Source organism: Mytilus californianus, unplaced genomic scaffold (genome assembly GCF_021869535.1).
Source record: "Mytilus californianus isolate M0D057914Y unplaced genomic scaffold, xbMytCali1.0.p SCAF_4, whole genome shotgun sequence".
In the NCBI taxonomy this organism is placed as follows: Eukaryota; Metazoa; Mollusca; class Bivalvia; order Mytilida; family Mytilidae; genus Mytilus; species Mytilus californianus.
This window is the reverse complement of record NW_026262690.1, coordinates 68,641,853-68,664,633: the sequence shown is the minus strand read 5'-3', so window position 1 is coordinate 68,664,633 and position 22,781 is coordinate 68,641,853. Positions and strand designations below refer to the sequence as shown.

Sequence of the window (22,781 nt, the reverse complement as noted above, 5' to 3'; positions counted from 1 at the left end):
ATTTTTCAAGGCTAATAAAGAATTATCATAAGTTACATTAAAATTTGTTTGAAACTTCTTCATAACCTCTTTGTGTATGTCATCGAATTCAAACGGCCAAAGAATAAAAACTACTACTAAGTTGAAGAGAATTTATAATCATAAATTCCAAACCTATTAGATTAGGCAAAAAATGCCTGGAATACCCCTCACGGATTGTTTCGAAAGAGTCTGTTACCTTTTATGAACAGCAAATAGAGGGAATATTAACCCCATCAATGAATGACATTATATAACTATAGATATGGCGATCTAGTGATCATAGATTAATATACAGTATGGCCCCGCCCGCAGCAACTGACAGATCATGAATTTGTTTAGTGGTCCAAAACTTTCCATTAAAATTTCAATCAAATTGAATAAAGGTTCTTCTAGAAACCACAAAATTTTCAAACTATCAAGTACCATAACTGATCATAACTCTGAAACGGTAGATGTGAAAACGACGAAAATCAAACTTCATCTGTCTTTAGGTGTCCAAAAACATTCCATTAAAATTTCAATTGATTTCAAAAGAGGTTTCTCTGTTTATCATCTGGAAGCCACAAATTTTAGAAATTTCCCCAACAATCAAGTGCCATAACTCTGGAATTGTAAAAGTGACATCGACAAAAATCGAACATAACTTGTCCTAAATTGTGTCATTTTTTGATTTTTCCAAAAATCAAGTGTCATTACTCTGGAACAATAAAAGTGGCGAACAACAAACTAAACCTGTCTTTAGTGGTCCAAAAAAATTCCATCAAAATTTCAAGTAATTTAAAAAGTGGTTCTATATTTATCATCTGTATTACGAAATTTTCAAAGTAATATAAAAACAGAAAAAATACTGAATAAAAGCTGGGACTATTATACTAATATATATAGTATAATAGTCCCAGATAAAAGAGACATTCCATTTTATACATATACCAAAGGGAAAAGTTGTTCACAGCAACACTATTTATTTTTTCGTTGCATTTAATAGAAAATTGGGATTTTGTGGCAAATCAAACCAAGATTTTTACAAAACAATCATAAACTTTTATTACAGAATTTTGTTATAACATTTTAAAGTTTATGACAAATTACTCACTTGGTTGTCCATTTTGGGCTAGTGTTTATTGTTTACAAAACGTCCCAAAAACCTTTACATGATAAAAAAAAAAAAAAATCGTGCTGAGGCACCAAAGTCGAGTGGTGCGTCTAGAACTGGGACTATATATACTAACCAGGTGGCACGATAAGCTGTCAATCAAAACAAAAAATCAATAATCCGCTATCGGGGCAATGAAATCTCAACAGATCGATCAGTTTCCAGTCCCGTTAGTATAATAGTCCCAGGTCTAGAAGGTGTACTTGAACTGAGATTATTATAACACTAATATTTATTATAGTAAGGCTCAGACTTGGATCAGTTATATAGGTCCATATTTGTAATTGTTTTAATTAATATCTTTATTTAAAAACTTCTTTTTATGGGAAATCATTGCTAGCACTGTATACAGTAATCTCCTATATATTAGGTACATAATTATCAAATAAAAGAGCAATTAAGAGGCTGTGGAATTTCTAAAACATTTCCATATGTTTAGCATTGAAGTAACAAAAGGCTATTTCCTTAACCAGTCCTAGTTTTAATGATCAAAAACCACTTTTTTGTCCAAAACATTCCATTTAAATTTCAATTAATTTTAATAAGCAGTTCTCTCTTTATCATCTTGAAACCAAAATTGTGACGGACAGACGGACATGATCGGACATGACAGAGGATATACAATTTATGCGTTATCTCCCTTTAATAGCGTTTTCATTTACACCTTTCCCGCGTATCGATTTATTGAAAAACGAAACTGAAACCAAGCAAGGTAAAACAAAAGAGGAACAGGTAAATAGACAGATTAATTGTTTATAGCAATTGTTAAGATACAAAAACATAGTATTCAAAGACAGACAAACGATATACGCGGTGTTACTCGTAAAGAAATAATGTCACGATGACAGTAGAGGATAATATCGGCTAAACAACCCCTTTTGGTATTCTCAGTCCTGTAGAAATACACACAGGCACTTGTTTCTATCAATCTGAAGGTCAATGTACAATATTGAACAGTAAAAGTTGACCATCCCATTGATAGAAACAAGTGCAAGTATAAATACAGTAGCCTGAGTAGGGATCACTGCAGGTTACTGTTGCAGGCACTTGTTTCTATATATTATATATGGATAGTCGACCTTCCTATGGATAGAAACAAGTGCCTGTGGTCACTGTGCCTTTATACTGCAACTGTGCTATTTGCTCAGTCAAATAGACACAAATCTACAACACTTGACCCAAAATTTTGCTACACTTGAACAATTAACATCCTACAACAATCATTTTAGCATTCTTTCAGATGTCAAAGTTTTACCGAAATGTCTGTGATGGCCAGCAATGGCGGACTTATAGTGAGAAGGTGCATTGCATTGACTGTATAATCATTTGTGTACAGTCACTAACCATTAATTGCCTCATTTATGATGTCAAATAAAGAATAAAGGATCACACAATTTTAACGTTACAACACTTGACCCAAAATTTTGCTACACTTGAACAATTAACATCCTACAACAATCATTTTAGCATTCTTTCAGATGTCAAAGTTTTACCGAAATGTCTGTGATGGCCAGCAATGGCGGACTTATAGTGAGAAGGTGCATTGCATTGACTGTATAATCATTTGTGTACAGTCACTAACCATTAATTGCCTCATTTATGATGTCAAATAAAGAATAAAGGATCACACAATTTTAACGTTATCTGCTTCAAATCCAGTAGTCAGGGGTAAAATTATACAAGTGTTCTTTTATTAACTTGTGCAGGTGAATTATTTAGGACATTTCGAGATGTTTTGGCCACATTACCAGTTCAGCCACAGTCTTCTGCCATAGTTGAATTGGCCACACTTTTTAATATTGTTCTTAACATATGTATATATGCATTAATTGTGTTGATAGAAGTTTGTTTTGAGAAAGAATATTACTTAACAAAAAGCATACCTGCCAACCTCTGAAACCTTCAAACAGCTGAGGGGGTGATTTTGCGTGAATGACATTTTTAAGTTAAATATGAGACTAGTTTATTTATTCATCTACTAAACACCAATAAGAGTTAAAAGATGCACTTTATTTCTTCAATTCATGGTTATAATCTATACAAGGTGTGGTTTTTTTTTTGTTTTTTTTTGTCTTTTTCAATACCTCTGAGTCTCATAACTCATAACATTCCATATTTTGATTTTGTTGTGAGACCCACACTAAGCATGCTTTCAAACGTCGTACAGACCACCAGAAGAGACCGAAAAGTTGATTGAACATGATGTGCAAAATGAAGATTCATTGCCAAGTGTCAGTGAACTTGGTCGTAAAAATAAAAAATCTTTCATTCAGTCTGCTTGGTATTTCGATTTGCAGTTATCAATTTCTTCTTTTTTACACTGCCGATTGGTCCAAACAAAGATCTCTATCTTGTTGGAGTTGACATAGCAGAAATGAATTTCGATTACTTATAAATCGAACATAAAAACTACTGACCAAAGTTTTCAAATGATCGCCGATTGTTTATTTATTTCTATTGACAGTAATGAAAAAGCCAGAGAATTACAAATGCGGGTCATTCCAGATTAAAATATCCGAAAGCGGGAGATTTTATACTCCCGCACGGGAGTAGACCAGCAAGTGGGAGATTTCTGGAATTTCGCAGTTTGAGCGGGAGTCTCCTGCTCAAAACGGGAGGGTTGGCAGGTATGACAAAAAGTAATTTTGTCATAACGTAAAAATCCATCTGCTGTGAAACAAGAAGATGTGACGCATGATTAAAGGTGTGATTACACGGTACGATTTTAAAACTGATTTGATACCATCGGCCAAGTAAATCGCTCAGCATTCTGTTCACAAGATACTATTTTCCATTTGATTAACCTATTTTAGTGTCCACACAGGGTGATTTTAGTCAAAAGCAGGTGTACAGGTGAATTCAAAAGAAAAATCATACCTTGTAAACGCACCTTAAGACATTAACAACGTTTCCCTTTAACTTTGGTGCTTCATTAATATATTTTTTTTCAGAACAGAGAACGGAAAATAAACAATTTGTCCACAAGAAACATAAGTATGAGAAACATGGACACCAACGACTGCATCTTATATTTATACATCTGCTGTGTTGATTCCATTTTTACAGATTTGCATTTGATAATCAGCAGTCTGTTAAAGGGGCATTAGCTGTCAAATTCATGTTCACCGATTTGACTCAAATTCTCATATTTGATTTATAACATATTAAAACGAATATCAAAGTTATAAAAAGTCTAAAATAAACAATTTGCAATGCATGGGCTCGATAATATGTATCAGCATTTCATGTGTATTTTAGTCTAGATGCCATCTAATTAACTATCAAGGTGACCTTCGAAGACTGCAGACGGTCATATAACCCGAGGTAAACATAAATGTAGATATCAATAGGTAGCGAACTTGTGTAATTGGATTTTTCTAGGTCTGTTTGATTTCGTATTATAGGTTACAAATATATGTTAATCATCGTGTTTACCTGTATAAGAATGAGTTTTTGTCAAGCTAATCAGTCAATCAAATGGTTTACCCTTGTTTCACTTTCAATGTTGACATTCTTTTCCTTTTGATAACTGAACACGCCTAATTTATGTGTAACCCAACTCTAGCTAAGGGGTTAAATTGAAGGTCACATGAATACGGATTCAATGAGGTCGAACTTGCAAGTGAATAATTTATCAGCAAAGATATGATAATAAACAATTAACAAATTATCAGATTATCAGATGTATCGTATTGTTATTATTATTATTATGATAAGAACAGAGACATATATAAATATCTCTGATAAAAACAACAATCTTATTCACTTTTTAAATAACTCGTATCTTTTTTGGTTTATTAAAAAGCTTCAAATTTTATTAATAATCACCATTTAACGAATTTTCTGATAACATACATCAATTGATACACATTTTTATCAAGGAAAATAAATGTACATATGTATGATAAATGTATTTTTCCATTTGTTTCTTAACATCTGTTTCTAGAAACAATTATATTTTCCTTCCTTTAAAACAGAGATATATACATAGTTTTTTTTACATCTATATATACATATGTCTGTCTATAAGGACAATAAAAACCATGCCATGGCCGAACTGGCAGTATGGGCAAAACGTCCTGTGTCGATTTTGGAGGTAGAGTTATCTCCCTTAGACCTTAGATTACTATAACAGTGTTATAGTAATCTCAGCTTAGACATTCAGTTTTTTTTTTACTTGTATATGAATATAAGTAAAAAGGTCATATTTTCTTCTTTTCTTGAATTTGTTTTGTTTACATTGCTGTAAATGAGTATTCATGAACATGAAAATATCTTCAAAACATTGCTCAGTTATTAACAAGCCTCCAGTGAGGAATTTTTGAAAGCCTTGTGCAGTTTAATACTTCTGTGCACAGTAGGTTTCTTGTTAAATTCTTGAGATCAAAGGTTGAACTCTAATTAAAAAATATTATCAAACAAGAAAAAATTGTATATGCATGTTTTTACGTACCAAAACTGGAATTTTAGGTGTTGTAAAAAAAATTACTTGTATAAGTAAATTTTTGGAGAAGATTAAAGGGAGATTATTCAAATTTAAATGAAAATTCAAATCTTACGGATTTACTTTTACAAGTAAATATTACATCTTCAAGTAAAAAAGCATTACATATAAGTATTACTCCTGTCAGACTGTCCAGAATTGATTGTTTTCACCCAAAATATTTCATTTGGAAGGAACAGCTATAAGAGTTGCAGTACAAGAGAATAACTATACATTGTTTCAAAATATAAAATTAATTTGTACTCTCAAAAGCCTCACATTCTACTTGTTTCTTAGCCTTATACAAGTAAATTTCACAGCCTTATACAAGTAAATTTCATAGCCTTATACAAGTAAATTTCATATTTCAATAGCTGAAATAATTTTTTTAAGTAAACGACAAAAGAAAAGTCTGTTGCTGAAATAAAAATAGTTGGATGTTCAGAAAAGAGAAATAAGTAATTACAATGTTGCATGCTGGGTATAATCTCCTAAGAGAGTCAATTATAATTAATTACTTCTATTTATATTCTATGTGTAACTTGTATGTCAAGGACTTAACAATAACACCAAAGTAATAACAAAAGTTGAAACTAAAATAAAAAGAAAGGACATAGATTTGTGACATCTGTGACACAATATAAAGGATAGGACACCAATTTGAGGAAAGACACAGATTTGAGGCTGAACATAGACTCTTACATATGCAAAAACTAGTATTGTTAACTAATTAACTTTATCCAGTTTTTGGTGAGATATGTTATAGGTTTGGTTTTCTTGTCCATTTTTGTTCTAAAGAAACCACTATTTTTGGTTTATATACAGAACTTGTGCTTCAACTAAGACAATACATTTTGACATGAAAAAATGTGAAGGGTCAGTTGTGTGAAATCACTCATATTTTGTTTTGTTTTGCATTAGCTTGATTTTGACAATCATAAATGGTCTTAAAAGTTAAATAAATATAAACATAAGTCAAACTTAAAAATTATTTTCTTTTGTATAGAAGCTTCTTTAAATTTAAAATCCTTGTTAATATACTTTGTTTTAAACATTCACTTTAAAACATTTCTCATTTTAAGATTACCAGTACTAACTTTTCAAATGAAATTTTTTATTGTAAGTTTTAGGAGAGTAAGGTTAAGATCTCTGGTAAAATAAAAGTCTGATTTAAAAAGGATAACCTGTTACGGAAATAGTTGATTTTTAATTGATCTGGTGAGTTACAAATGTTTCTGCTTTTAAGATGCAGAAAGTTTACAAATAACTAGGAGCATCTTCACAAAATTCATTTGGATTTGAAAAACCATCATTCTTTTGAAGTTGAAATTATCTGGATTTCCTGGCATTCACATTGTTTTGAGGATGTCTAGATCTGCTGTAATGTTTACAAATCTTCGAAGATCTTCCATCTGGATGTTATCTTTAAACTTATTTGTTAACATGTTAAAACTTAAAGTGTTCAGCAGTTGGTAATTTTTTGCTGTTACACATTTGGTTTAATGTATATTATTAGATACATGTATATAAACCTTGAGAAAATGTTCAAATCATTTACTTAAAGTAACGCTTTTATACTTTTAAGTACATAGTATATCCATTCATTAAATGATGTAAAGATGATCAATACCTGGTTAACATGGTTAATAGGTTTACTTAGTTCATCATAACTATATATCTAAGAGTTAATTGAGTAATGGTAGTTATGAGAAACACCTGTTGTAGGTGTAGTCTGCTTAATTACACTGTACTGTTTAATGATAGCCTTCACAATAAAGTGTATGGGTATATATATTATCATTAGTAACTTTCAGGTAGTTTAGCAATTTTAATTTATCTCTTTCTTCAGATACATGTAGCAGTCTTGGTTAATATTGATAGCTGGTACATTTTATAAATTGAGGAGTGATTGTCTGTGCAGAAAGTAATGACACTGTTTGCATCTTGCATGTCTGTTTTACTGTGATGTATGTTGAGCATAAAATAATTTTGGAATAACTTTATATTGTTATGGGTTTCATAATGAGTGAGAATTGGATATTGCTTGATATCAACTCGAGTTATTTGAGTTTATTTTTACTATTTAAATTAAATAACGAGAGTTGATATCAAGTGATATCCAATTTTTACAAGTTGTTAAACCTATTTTTCTTATGGTCAACACTTTCATTGTGTTAAATTAAGAATTCCGTGAATAATTGATCTAGTCTTTTGCACATACAAGTATGACGTCATATGTCCTATTCCCGTGTCAAACATTAACATCGGACATTTTAAAACTTTTTGTAAGCTTCAGAATGTAATAAAATTTGACAAAAAAAAGATTTTCAGGCGAAAAGTGTGAGTGTTTTGTATATTTTTGAAGAAATCACATATGTCCGTTGCCATGGAAGAAATGTACATCATCTTAACCTTTGAAGGTGATCAATGACCTAGCGAATACCCAATGGAAATGTCGTAATATTGTCTCATGGTACTGGATAAGCCAATCAGATTAACGCAGATTTTCGTATCACACTCCGTGCAGTGTGATACGAGAAATATCTCTTTATGCAAGAAATAGATAACAGCCCACAACCATAAGAGAATATTTTTTTTCCATTATCTCAGTTTATTAACACCTGAATGTGCATCTTGAAGTTAATTGATTTGCATTATTCAAAAACTAGGACATAGCTATTTATATTTCTGTAAATTTCTTTGCAAAATATAATATTCAGCTTAATATTTGGCCTGTTGCACTAAATGCAAAACCAGCTTACAAATGGTTTTGTGATGACAGGGGGTAGTACAGTTTTTAACGTAGATACTTTGAACTTAATAGAAAGATTGCACATATTAAAGTTCTGCACCTGTAATTATAAAACTGTTTGAGGATTTTATCCCAATTTTTCTAACATGAATAATTCAGTCCCTCCCCATAATCGATCTCTCCAACTTGTGAGGGCTAGACATCCTAACAGACTTAAAACTCTACTGGAATTCTGGATTTTGATTGGTGCCCTGTAAGGGAGGTGACCAATCATTAGTCAACTCAATTTTATCAAGATAGGTAAATGCCGAGCTAATTCTGAATGATTGATTGAATATTTTTCATTGTCTATGCATTCAGGCGTTAATGTAGCAATTGTAGATCAGTGGAATATAACAACTGAATTATTTGGGTTACCATATTTCAAGATTTGGGATTTAAGTCTTTTTCTAGCATAATTTTTAAAACAGGATACCTATTTTGTGAAATCAACTCCTCCAATAGGTTTCAACCCAGGTCATTGAAACTACAAAAGAAGTTTGCACACTTATTGATGTTATGGAGTTGTTCAAAGATTTGTTAATGAGTGACTATGATTTTGCTTTAAAATCACATTGTAATGGTATAGTACTGTAGCAAATTACTCGAAACTGGATATTGGACAAATGTTAAGGAATAGTCATCTCTTGTAGTGTCATACAATGTATTGCACATGCAAACTTATACAGTATGAATATATCCTTTATAGATATGTAAATGGAATAACTATATGATATGATATGTTTTATACATTGTATTTCAGATGTCTGTAATGCCACCAAAATTATATCATGGATGTGGAAGAGGTGTGTTTGGTCTCAAACAGTGGGACAAACCACTACGTAGACCAAGAGTTTTGATTCCAGAAAACAATCAAGGAGAAACTATAAAAAGTCCTGATGCATTAAAAAGTCCTGAGATTAAATGTGGAGGTAAGTACTTGTAGATAGTTGTTACATTGAATTTACATAGAATTATCTCCCTTTGGTTTTGAATGCATTTGTCTATAACATAAAATTTATATTTGTCCAACTGTCCAAGAAGGTGCATATGCTCTTATTTAGTCTTATGCTTGTTTTAAAGGCTCCATTGTTAATCTTAAAAAAAACTTTCTCTAATAAAAGCAGCTTAAAAAATTGACTATGTTAGCCACTATAAAGTTAAGAAGGATGGATGGCTTAATGTTTAGTAGGTTGTGTTTCAATTGTTTGCATTATTAAGAACATGTAGTATAATGGTTTTGAGATGGGGTGCTGCTTTGTATTAAATTAAATCTTTAAATGGATATTGAAAATCTTTTCTGATGAGTTGACTAAGTGAATTGTTTTATTTTACACATGTCACCCCATACAGAGACATTTTCCTCCTCATACATGTAGAGTTGTTAAGTCCAATATCACCTTGCAAGTATTTTTGTCTTGGTTCAGCAGCAGACTATAAAATATCCTGCCTACAGTGGCATATTTTCCTACAGTGGATTTTGTTTAAAAGGACAGGTAACTGCTTAAAAAACTAATATTGTTAATTCATAATTTTTATCAAGAAGGCTTCCTAATTTACCTAATATCTTTTATTCACAAGTCTTTTGAATGTGCAAGTGGTAGTGGTTTTTCTTTTGCCCTGCAATTTTACTTCAAAAGCCACATACTTTTCTTCATATAAATTAAGAGGTAAGTAGCTGTCTCCTTTGATATCCTTAAAATGCTACTAAGCCTACTTCAAAATATTTTGAAAGACCTGATTTCATTATCTTAGATGTTCCATTCAGATTCTGTCTAAGCACAAATTAAAATGTTTTTTTTTATTATAGACTGGGCTAATTATGCTGACAAGACAGATGAAGTAAATTTAATTCCAAATCAGAATTTAGTAGTGAAATACAGTTATAAAGCTAATGCAGACAGTCCATTAGGAGAACCAGAGCTTACTATAACACAGAAAGATACGGCTGTGTTTATATCATATCATCAATATAATAATCTATGGTCCAAAATCAGAAGTTCTGATGGACGAGTAGGATATGTACCAACATCATATGTCATGGTAAAGATCTAGTCATATATTTAGATATGAAAATGACTTTTGTGCATGTTTTACCCTTACTTAAAGATCCAAATTGTCACCTGTGATAATATCCCTATTTTCAATTATGGAAAGAAAAGCACTTGGGTCAAGTGAGCTATTCTCATCACTTGGCATCTGTCCTGCATCCGTCGTCTGTTGTCGTCATCGTCGTCGTCCATTGTCCATTAACTTTTACAAAGATCCTCTCCTCTGAAACTATTGAGCCAAATTTAACCAAACTTGACCACAATCATCATTCGAGTATCTAGGTTAAAAAATGTGTATGATGACCCTGCTTGCCAACCAAGATGGCAGACATGTCTAAAAATAGAACATAGGGGTAAAATGAAAGTTTTGTTTAATATTTTGAAAACTGCTATAAATAGTGAAAATCTGACAGAGCAAAAATGTTCAGAATGTTGAGCTCTATTTACGTCTTAACTGTCAGACAATTTCTTATTGGAGTTATTGCCCTAAAATGACGAATTTTACTACTTTTTTCCCAATTTGCCTATTATCTTGCAAACTATAATAGATAGAGAGAAACTTTAAACAGCAAAACTGATCAGCAAGACAAGGTCATCAAATAGGTCAATGTAGAGGCAATCATCAATCGACTCCTTATTAGAATTATTGACCATTAATGACAATTTTTCTATTTTTTGGCGTTTTTGCCTTAAATCTTAAAAACTACAATAGATATATGAAAACTTTAAACAGCATAAGTGATCAGCAAGACAAGATCTACAAATAAATCTAATAGCCGAATTTGTCAGTCAACTGGTTATTGAAGTTATTGCTCTTTCATGGTGATTTTTACGAGCCTATAAAAGATAGATAGAAACTTTAAATAACAAAAATGATTAACAAGACAAGATATACAATCAGGTCAAATTCTGCCAAAAAAGTTAGTAGATAGGAGTGATTGCTCTTAAATGATGATTTTTTAATACCCTCTTTTGTGTTTTGGGCAAAAGCTAAATAAGATAGAGAGAAACTGTAAACAGTAGTCTACAATGTTGAAGATGCACATAGACCTAGGTGAGCGACACAGGCTCTTTAGAGCCTCTAGTTTAATTTCTCGATCAGGTAAATTAAGTTACTTCCGCAACAAACTCAAAGGTTAATTAGCTTGTGATCAACAATCACTGAATAAAATATTATTTGTTGATAATCATGATAATATGTTATAGATTCGTAATAAATGTAAAAAATGCATAGAGGACTTAGTTTAGTATATATGCATTCATGGGTTCAATAATTTCCTTAACATTATAATTACAAGAAACTTGTTTCATATGACTTTAAAGTACAAATGTATTTGTCATTTTTTATGCCCCTGCCATCACAAAATATCTACCCACTCATAGTCTTTTTAAACATTCAATGCAATTTTTTTTAATTTAATTTCATTTCAGAATTTATTTCTCCTTTAAAGCTTTGAAGTACAAACTAGGTATTGTCGATTCCATTTTTATTACTTTTTTTAAACAACTCTTGCAAATTATTTATTTATTTCTTTTCATTTTCATTTCAGTGCAAAATGTTCAAATTTTTCAAGTACTTCATTTATTTCCTACGGAAAACAGCAACATTAGTACAAGATATTTTACCGTAAATATACTATATTCCTGATAATTCAATTTACTAAAAATTCATTAATTATAATTAAAACAACATCTATTCAATTTAATTTGTTGGCATTAAAAGACGACAATGCTTATATAATCTTGGTATATTGTGTATACAAGCAATGTTTTGACAACAATTTTCAATTTTTACTTGACAAACAACTGCTGTAGGTAAAATAATATTTTTTTTGTCTCTAATGTGGGAGAGTGAACTTGCTTTATAAGAGATTAGTCATCAGGATAAGATTTGAAAAGATATACAGGCTATTACTGATATCTGAAGAGTTGACTTTTGATGTACTCCTTAAGCAGATGTACAGTGTAAAACTGTAAACTCCCTTGCTTTTCCTTGTGGATTCATAAAATAAAGAAAACACAAAAGAAGCAGTAAAATTATTAACAGTTATTTGTGATTTGATGTCTGCCTGAGTATAGACGAACATTGATATAGATAACCACATATTATACATTTTTTTCCTTTCTGTCTAAACATAACTGTAAATAAAAGTAAAAGTAAGAGTTCTTGAAATCTTTTTTTCCCTGGTGGTCCTTGAAGAAAATCTGCTGGTTCATACTATTAGTTCTATTGCAAAATACCAAAATTGTGTCGATCCTTTGCAAAATTTTGGTGGTCAAAACCTTTTGGACCACCACTTTTCGAGAAATCTGAAAAATATAGGAAGTTTTTTAGGGAATCAACTTAACCGTAATGTAATCAAGGTGAATATGTCTTACCTGTAATATTGGATTCAAAAAGGGGTTTCTTTTAGGCGAACTCACCTTGTACTCCATAGTTCTAAAAGTTTATTTTATGTTAGTGGTTTCTTGTAGGCTAACTCACCTTGTACTCCATAGTTCTAAAGTTTATTTTATGTTAGTGGTTTCTTGTAGGCCAACTCACCTTGTACTCCATAGTTCTAAAGTTTATTTTATGTTAGTGGTTTCTTGTAGGCAAACTCACCTTTATGTACTCCATAGTTCTAAAGTTTATTTTATGTTTCTTTGGTTTGCTGTGGTATGTATATCCAAAATTTGGATTAGCATTGCCTAAATATAAATTTAAAAGAAGTGAAATTTGACAAAAAAACCTACAATGCTGAAGTGAAAGAAACAAGAGAAGTAAAGAGTTAAAGAGAAACAAAAACTAAAACAAAATACACCAAACATACCACATGTACCAAGATAGAATAAAAAAAAACAGGTACATATTATCTTTTATAAAAGTATAAATTCTTGTACAGTGTAAAGAAAATTTGTTACATATTTATTGTTGTAGGCAGTAGAGGAAGAAGTTACATCGTTACCATGGTTAAAGAAACCTGAGCCTGTCAAACAAGAGGAAGGTAAGTTTGTTCAACGCAAGTTTTTAAACGGGAAAATAATTTTTTGATACAAAAGTAATTCAGAAATTCAATCTTGTCAAACAAGAGGACGGTATGTTTGTTTAACAGCAAGTTTATAAATGGGAAAATAATTTTTTGAAACAAAAGTAATGCAGAAATTCATTCTTGTCAAACAAGAGGAAGATATGATTGTTCAACTGCAAGTTTATAAACGGTAAAATAATTTTTTGATACAAAAGTAATGCAGAAATTCATTCTTGTCAAACAAGAGGAAGATATGATTGTTCAACTGCAAGTTTATAAACGGTAAAATAATTTTTTGATACAAAAGTAATGCAGAAATTCATTCTTGTCAAACAAGAAGAATTTATTTTTGTTCAACAGTAAATTAATAAACAGAAAAACAAGTCTTTAGCAATAATTGAGCAAACAGACAATTACCAAATTAGAACCTAAAGAAAACAGATCTATTTGAATTAGAAATGTATTTCTCATTTAATATGTTAATAGTTCTATTTGTTTGTGTGTGTATAAAGTTGACATGTGTGGTATCTAAATTTAGGGCCTTAATTTGGATTGGAAATTTTCACTCAGATTTGATGTGACCATGTCAAATTTGAGTACATGAAAATTGTGACATAAATATATAACGTGCTATTCCAAATTGATTCTGGGTGTCAAATATGGGGTTAAACTTACTTTTTGTTAAAAAATCACAAACTATCAGAAACTTTTTTTTTTGTGTAAGGATTTTAACAAAAAAATTGATATATTAGTATTATCGCTATTTTCTTAAATTTTGCTTAAACTTTTTTTTGTGATAATTCTTCATATCGTGCTTCTTGACTGAATTTGTTTTTCTCTTAGTTGAGTGAGAACACGATGACGTCGTAAATCTATTTCATTGACATTGCCAAGGAAAGAAGCGATACACAGATTATCAATGATCTTTAAAGTCTTCAATGAGATTGCAGCCAGAAACACCCTCTCATTTGAAAAAAACACCATCAGTTATGTAAAATTATAACATGCGTTCCAAATTTGTTCTGTATGTCAAAATTTTATTAAAAAAGGACAAATTCTGAGAAACATCTGTTTTTCCTAGGATTTCAATGACAATTGATATGTATTTATGATTTTCTATTCCAAATTGATAGCTTTTTAAGAAAATTATGGATTGCCCACCATTTATGAAATGGCAGCTGAAATACACAGTGCTTGGATTTTGAGTTTTTTTGCATCAGTATTAATTATTCATTTCTGTGCCTCTCGAATAAAATTTGTGGCACTTGATGACATGTCAGTTTTCTAAAAAATAAAATAAAATTAAAGTAAATACTAGCTCTCATTCATTTCTCCTTTCCTGCATTTAAATTGGGCCTTTGACCCATTAGTGGGATACAAAAAATTCCATTTACCAATTGGAATAAAAGGGAATTTTGCCTGCTTATTCCGGAATTTTTCTTAACCTAGGTAATATGAGGCCTTGCTTGATATGTAGATGCCAACCATAACAATTCTATTTTGTCAAAAATTTATCTGTGTTTTATTGTCTCGCCTGCGACGAAAGTCGCAGAAAGTGAGACATAGGTATTACTATCCGGCGGCGGCAGTGACGACGGCGGCGTAAACTATTTGTATAAAGCTTTATATTTCAGAAGGTAGAAGACCTGGATGCTTCATACTTTGTATGCAGATACCTTATGTTACGAACTTTCCGTCTGTCATATGTCCAATGTCCTTGACCTTATTTTCATGGTTCAGCGACTGCTTGAAAAAAAAGTTTAGTTTTTTTGTTATGTAAATTTCTCACTTTTTATGAGTAATAGGATAACTATATTTGGTATATGGGTTCCTTGCAACGTCTACATGTCCAATAGACAGGGTTCACCTGACCTCAGCCTCATTTCATGGATCAGTGATCAAGGTTAAAGTTACGTGATTAGGTCCGTTTCTCAGATACTACAAGCAGTAGGTCAGCTATATGTGGTGTATGGAATGATTATAAGGGATACATGTCAGTCTGGCAGGTTTCATCTGACCTTGACCTCATTTTCACGGTTCATTGGTCTATGTTAAGTTTTTGTGTTTTGGTCTGTTTTTCTAATACTATAAGCCATTGGTCAACTATATTTGGTGTATGGAATGATTGTAAGGTGTACATGTCTGTCTGGCAGGTGTCATTTTTCCTTGACCTATTTTCATGGTTCATTGGTCAATGTTAAGTTTTTGTGTTTTGGTCTGTTTTTCTAATACTATAAGCAATAGGTCAACTATATTTGGTGTATGGAATGATTGTAAGGTGTACATGTCTGACTGGCAGGTGTCATTTGTCCTTGACCTCATTTTCATGGTTCATTGGTCAATGTTAAGTTTTTGTGTTTTGGTCTGTTTTTCTAATACTATAATAGGTCAACTATATTTGGTGTATGGAATGATTGTAAGGTGTACATGTCTGTCTGGCAGGTGTCATTTGTCCTTAACCTCATTTTCATGGTTCATTGGTCAATGTTAAGTTGCTCTTGTTTGGTCCTCTTCTCAGATACTATAAGTTATAGGTCAACTATATGTGGTGTATGGAATGATTGTAAGGTGTGCACGTCTGTCTGACAGGTTTCATCTGACCTTGAGCTTATTTTCATGGTTCATTGGTCAATGTTAAGTTTCTGTTGTTTGGTCTTCTTTTCAGATGCTATAAGTAATAGGTCAACTATATTTGGTGTATGGAATGTATTTTATTATTTAACTGCTGATTACTTACATTGAAATAGATTATTTTATAAAAATCTTTAAATAACATTTATAATGATAATAAATAATAAAAACTTTTAAGGGATCATTACTAAACCGTGATTAACAAAAACATTGGAAGGTGTGAAAATGTTAAAATAAGGTCACTCATGCATGAATGTTTAACATAGAATACAGTTCACTCCAGTCCCTTCATAAAGATTAATTGGCTGAATATGTACAGATTGAAGAACTTTTGAAATTTTGTTTGCACAACAGAATCACATTTACTGATTTTTGATACATATGAAATAAGATAAGTATTGAGATAAGTAAAAAATATTTTAGCATAGCAACATAAATAGATAAATAGATAATATGAAAATATGACTTTTTACAATATTTTGATTGAAGATTGAAGATAATTTTAGTTTTTTTTTTTTTTGGGGGGGGGGGGGGGGTCTTTCAGGTTCATCTCAAGGAATTGACAAATATTTATCCAGTTTCTGCAATGCCTTAAAACTTTTCCTTGTGCACAGGTTTGTCTGTACTCAAGAGGAAATAATAAAAAAAATGGCCATATTTGTCAATCCCTTCTGATGAACCTTAAATCTAGATGAAAAATTATTTCATAAGAAATTTCAAAGTTTGCTTTTAGTAGTCATTTGACTTAATGTTTCAAAAAAAAAATTTGTATAATGCGATTTTATTTACTCAAATGTTGTTGCTATATTTGCCTGTGATTTATTAGCCAAAAGTGTATCCCATGTGATTTTATGATGCTGTTTTTTCTAAAAACATGTTACTCAACATGAATGTAAAAGCATTACAGACCTATATGTATGGAATGAATGTTATGTTTATATGTCTGTCTGACAGGTGTCATCTTACCTTGACCTCATTTTATGGTTCATTGGTCAAAGTTCAGTTTCCTCAATGAGGTTTGTTTCTTAGATACTTTAGGCAATATATGTTAAATAAATTTGGTGTATGGAATGATTGTACGGCCTACATGTTTGTCTGATAGGGTTTATCTCACCTTGACTTCATGTTCATTCATCATTAAAATGTTAATTTAATGTAAAGCTTATATAAACTTATTTTTTTTACTTTCAACATAAATTCAATTATGAACACTAAAACAGGCGAGACATTTCAGTGTGTCCACTCTTGTGAACTTTAACAAGATATTTTAACTGATACAATGTATATACTCATTTGTGGTTTGGATCATACATTTAAACTCATTAATGGTTTAGAAGTCACATAAAAAGACGACATTTTTTTGCAGATTATAGAAAAAGAAAAAGTTTGCCTATGTAAAAAAAATGTATTGTGAATAATCATGCTAGAAAGAGAATCCACCAGCAGATACCACTACAAATATCATGCAATAGGATATTTCTCCACTCTCAAATGTTAAATTTTGAATATTTTAAACACTGGCAAGCCTCATGGTTTAAATTTGAAAATTTAATTGTCTCATGTGAAGAAATAATGTATCACACTTGATGCAATTCTAAAATCTTAATATTCAGTACAATACAACTTAACTATTTTCCAGTGCAATTTAAACCCTACAAGTCAGCCTATGCTAAGAACGGCCCTGCTGAAACTGACGCTGAAAAGGAAGATAATCTGAAAAAATATTACTGTGATATTTGTCAAAAACAGCTAAATGGACCTCAGCCTTTCATAGCCCACATGAATAGTAAAGCTCACAAAGAAGAGGTAGAAGCCCAACAGGAATAGAAAATTTCAGGCAAGGTTGTTTTTTTAGTATATGAACATTTCCTCCAGGATAGGAGTTTGTTAAGACTTTTGGCAGGGATGTCTTACAAGATATTATGATCTTCGAGAACAATTAATTTTAGCTTTTCTTAATTTTTGCAATTTTAAAAGTTCATTTTGTACATGTATAAGTTGGTTTTTGCTGTATGTATGAAAATGTGTTTTTTTTCCCCATATATAATCCTGTAGATATTGCTAACAAATATTATGACAGAGTGGTTTATTTGTTACATATGTATTCTTTTGATATATTGACTTCTCAAAAAAAGAACAAAATCATGCCTTAATTTTTTTTATTCAAATAATTCCATTCACTATAAATTTCATTAAAATAAGAACAAGAACCAGACAAAAAACTACAGACTTTTTTGAACCACTATCATTATGCCTCTTGCACTATATTTGAAAATGATCAAACAGAATATAAAAGGCAACAAACAATTAGAAATTACGAATGTTAAATAAATTACATTACACATAAATTGAAGCTTAAAAAATAAAATGTGTACATCTATTTTCACTGTTACAAAGCTGTGGGAATTTTCATTAGTGCTATATTATATCTGATTTACTTCTACAATTTGTGAATATGATCAAACAATGCTCTGGATTAGACCCATGAGATTAACCATCATTATGCTGAAAGCTGGAATGCGATTGGCAAGTATTGGCTTCGACAATTTGACAATAAGTATTATGATCAATATTTTTTATGTAAATGTTCAAATATTAATGGACTAAATCTTAAAAATATTCCTTTATTTTATCAGAAAATGGTCTATACATGGTCTAATTTTCTAAAAATTGGAGATAATCCCAAAACAAAGCACGAGGTACTTAATATGAGACTATTTGGTAATTCAAAAATTTTATTCCAAAATAAGCCATTGTTTTTTTCTTCCTTTCTAAAAAGTAACATGAAATATATCAAAGACATATGGAATGAAGAAACCAACGAATTTTACAGTTGTTGTTCTATATTTGAAAAACTTGTGGATAAAAGAAACTGTATATCGGAATTTTCAAGAGTTAAAAGTTCAATACCAATCGACTTCTTACAAATTTTAGAAATTAATAATGAAATTAATGTAAAAACAAACATAGAATTGAAACTTTCTGATGAAATGTTCATATTAGATAGAAATGACAAAAAAATCAAACCTAAAGAATTGAAACTCAAATATATTCGAGACACGATTAATCAGAAAATATATCCAAAATGTCAAAACAAATGGCAAGAAATTTTTATCATATAAAGAGTTCAGGGCCTCATTAACGGGAGAGTCAATCACATGGGAGGGACTAAATTATTTGGATTAAGTTACATGATGATGCAGAAAATTTCCCAATTTAGTTTTGGATTAAATATTATATGGCATATATTGATTGATCTCACTTATTATCTATGTAGATGTTAAAGATCTCAAATTGGAAAAATATGAGTTTAACTGAAGCATGACTTTACCTATGGTAAGAGTTAAAAAGAAGGTGCAATTATTTTCTTGTATGATCATCCATTACTTTTTGTAATTTTTTTTTATGAATTTTTGCTTATTGTCATATATGATTTTCTGTCTCATATTAATTTTGTTTTTGTTATATTTTTCATATGATATTTATTGGTGTTTTGGAAATCCATAATACTGTAAACTCAGAAATTATTGCGTGTATTTATTATTGCAATTTTTGAAAAATTAACAAAAATGCGAGTTTAATTATTGCGATTTAGGAAAAACAACATAAAGATAGATATAAGAAGATGTGGTATGAGTGCCAATGAGACAACTCTCAATCCAAGTCAAAATTTATAAAAGTAAACCATTATAGGTCAAAGTATAGTCTTCAACACTGAGCCTTGGTTCACACCGAACAGCAAGCTATAAGGGGCCCCAAAAATGACTAGTGTAAAACCATTCAAACGGGAAAACCAACGGTGTAATCTATATAAAAAACGAGAAACGAGAAACACTTATGAACCACATCAACAAACGACAACAAATGAACATCAGATAAAGATATATGTATTTGATATCAGAATGCGAGTTCTTATTATTGCGATACTCGAGTAGTTGCATTATTCGCATTAATAAAAACCTCGCAATAATTTCTGAATTTACAGTAGCTCGAATTTTATATACTTCAAGGTTAAATTGAAATCTGTTTGCACAATTCACTGCTTTGTAACAGAATAAATTGAAATCTGTTTGCACAATTCACTGCTTTGTAACAGAATAAATTGAAATCTGTTTGCACAATTCACTGTTTTGTAACAGAATAAAAATGTCAGCACCCTAGAGTGGTATTACAGCACCTAATTTCAATGACATATGTTCAAATAATTTTCCATTATATGATATGACCAAATACCAATTTTATAATTTGACATTCCACACAATTGTTTTACTTTGTTAAGATTCAGTTATGTTTGCTTTATTTTTCTATCCTTTTATTATTCCTGAAACTTATATTGATTATGCTTATATAAATGTCAGGTAGTTATTAATCCATGTTTAAAGATACCATTGAATGATTTATCATATGATTGAAGATCAATATACTAGATTTAATTTTTTTTCCCAAAGCTCTCTGTAAGATTGAACTGGTTTCTGTTGTATGTAATTGATTGATATATGATCTTGTGAATCATGTGAAATAATTTTTGAACAAATCCTTGGTCAACATGAAACTGTTTAGTTTTACAAATGGAATGACTGGCTGAAGTACAACTCCAGGTGCTAATTTATTATCATATAACAAACTTTGAATGGTACAGACATAATGTGAATTTAAGATTTGCCATTATATTGTGGCCAAAATACTGTCATCTGCTGCTATATAAAGTGGATGTCATCAGCATATCACATCATGGCAGCTTATATTTGTTACACTGAAATATCTCCATTAGTCCATCATTAAAACAAAATATAACATTGAATGTAATGTGGAATGTTAATTGTTCAGTACCTTGATAAATGAATTTGGATTTGCAGAATATGGGATAAGGCAAAAAATATGTGGGTTAAGAGTTCCATTCCAAAAATTAAATGGTTGGAAGGTCTGGATTTTTTTATGGTCACAAGCTAGAGGAAGGTTTCCATGTATACTGTTTCACCAAAAGTTGCATTTTATAATCTGACATCGAACAAAGAGACAATGATTAATATGGTTTTGATCAATTCTGTCAGGTATTTTGATAGATTAAGTCAGCAGTTACAACTGATAAGTCGAAACTGTCAATTAAGACTTACTAGATCACAAATAACATATCTGAATTAGAGTGGCCAGACTATATCAGTCAGCCTTTTTATTTATTACATTGTAGTAAAATTAACCTGAATTTTGAAGGTTGAATATGTAACTATTTTTGCATTTCAGTAGCCAAATAATGGCTCTTCTCATAACTCAGACAATACTAGTTTGATAGCTATATAGACAAGTTAGTTTATCATGTGGAACAAACTACCATTTTTATTGTGAATGTTACAAATTGATATTTAGTAACCTTATATTGTACTGTTTGTGCCATGATTTGTAGCGTAATTTCCCCATACATTTGATGAATTTATCACTAGTTTTAGTCCTGTTTTTTTCTGTTGTCAATTAACTATTTTTTCTCTGGTAGCCTTAGATCAATTCTTTTGTTAGTTTAGCAGTCCGACTTGTGACATATGAAAGTGTTTGATGATGGGGATATGTTAAATCCATTTATCCAAATTGCCACATTATTTGCATTGTATGTACATTTTCATGGTTTCCATAGATCATTCCATTGTGTAGATATTTGAATCTTTAAAATTTGGACAGAAAAGAGACCAACATTTTTTTTTAAATTGCAGATGCAAAGATGTCAGCACTCCTTATATAGTTTTTTTAAGTGATAACTGACAAAGTAGAAACCAAATAGCGTTTGTTCAGAAAAGATTGATTAAAGTTTGTTGAAAAGATTTGACAATGACGAATTTCAATAAAATATTGACCAATTGCATTTGCTGCAAAATATGTTAAAAGTTTTTAGGTATTATAAAATGAAGAAAGTTCCATAATACAATGATGCATTAGGCAGTTAATTGTAAGATTTTCTAGTCATTAATGTACACAGTAGAAGCTTTTCCTTTTTTTGAATTAATAAATTTGAAGTTTTTACAGTCATTGTTTTTATTAGTCCCCTACCGACGAAGTCGAAGGGGACTTTAGGTTTGCACTCCGTCTGTCTGTCTGTCTGTCTGTCTGTCTGTCCGTCCGTCCGTCCGTCCGTCCGTCTGTCTGTCCGTCTGTCCTTCTGTCAGTCCGGCAAATCAGTTTTCCACACTTTTTTTCTTCATGCTTGAAGATATTGATTTGATATTTGGTATATTGTTTTATCATGACAAGTTACAGATAAGTTCGAATTTTGTTCCGGTTTGATAATTTTGTGCAGAGTTATGGTCCTTGGACTTGGAAAATTTATCAGATACAAAATGTATGGCATCAATCACCTGGATTCAAAGTAGATGAAAATAAAACCATACATTTTGTACATCCAGGGCACTTGTATGAATTTACCATCCTCAGGAATGCTCAAACCAAAACATATGAAAACCAGGGCAGTATAAATACGAAACGTTAGGGGCATAATTATCAAAAGGGATCTAAAAAAAAATAGCAAAATTCAAATAAGGTTGTTTCATGAGGAGTTGGAACCTTAGTTTTAAAAAAAAAACAGATTGTTTAAAATGATTACTATGGAGATGACAAAAAGTTATACTTCAAAAATGAATTCTATTAAATGTAAACA

At 30.8% G+C, this 22,781-nt stretch overlaps 1 protein-coding gene across 1 annotated transcript; it reads left to right on the top strand.

Moving 5' to 3' along the window:
• Positions 1–1,841: 1,841 nt before the first annotated feature.
• LOC127698698 (uncharacterized) lies at positions 1,842–19,248 on the top strand. The gene is made up of 5 exons (XM_052202324.1): positions 1,842–1,906; positions 9,212–9,380; positions 10,259–10,491; positions 13,420–13,486; positions 17,781–19,248. The coding sequence occupies exons 2-5, from the start codon at positions 9,212–9,214 to the stop codon at positions 17,966–17,968; spliced, it is 657 nt and encodes a 218-aa protein (XP_052058284.1). The 5' UTR covers positions 1,842–1,906; the 3' UTR covers positions 17,969–19,248.
• Positions 19,249–22,781: the final 3,533 nt, after the last annotated feature.

What these genes read in the sequence shown, in the direction of transcription:
- LOC127698698 (XM_052202324.1), top strand. Translation starts at nt 9,212, where the DNA reads ATGTCTGTAATGCCACCAAAATTATATCATGGATGTGGAAGAGGTGTG. An exon ending in TACCAACATCATATGTCATG is followed by an intron (nt 10,492 to 13,419) that starts GTAAAGATCTAG and finishes TTATTGTTGTAG; the next exon opens with GCAGTAGAGGAAGAAGTTAC. An exon ending in GCCTGTCAAACAAGAGGAAG is followed by an intron (nt 13,487 to 17,780) that starts GTAAGTTTGTTC and finishes ACTATTTTCCAG; the next exon opens with TGCAATTTAAACCCTACAAG.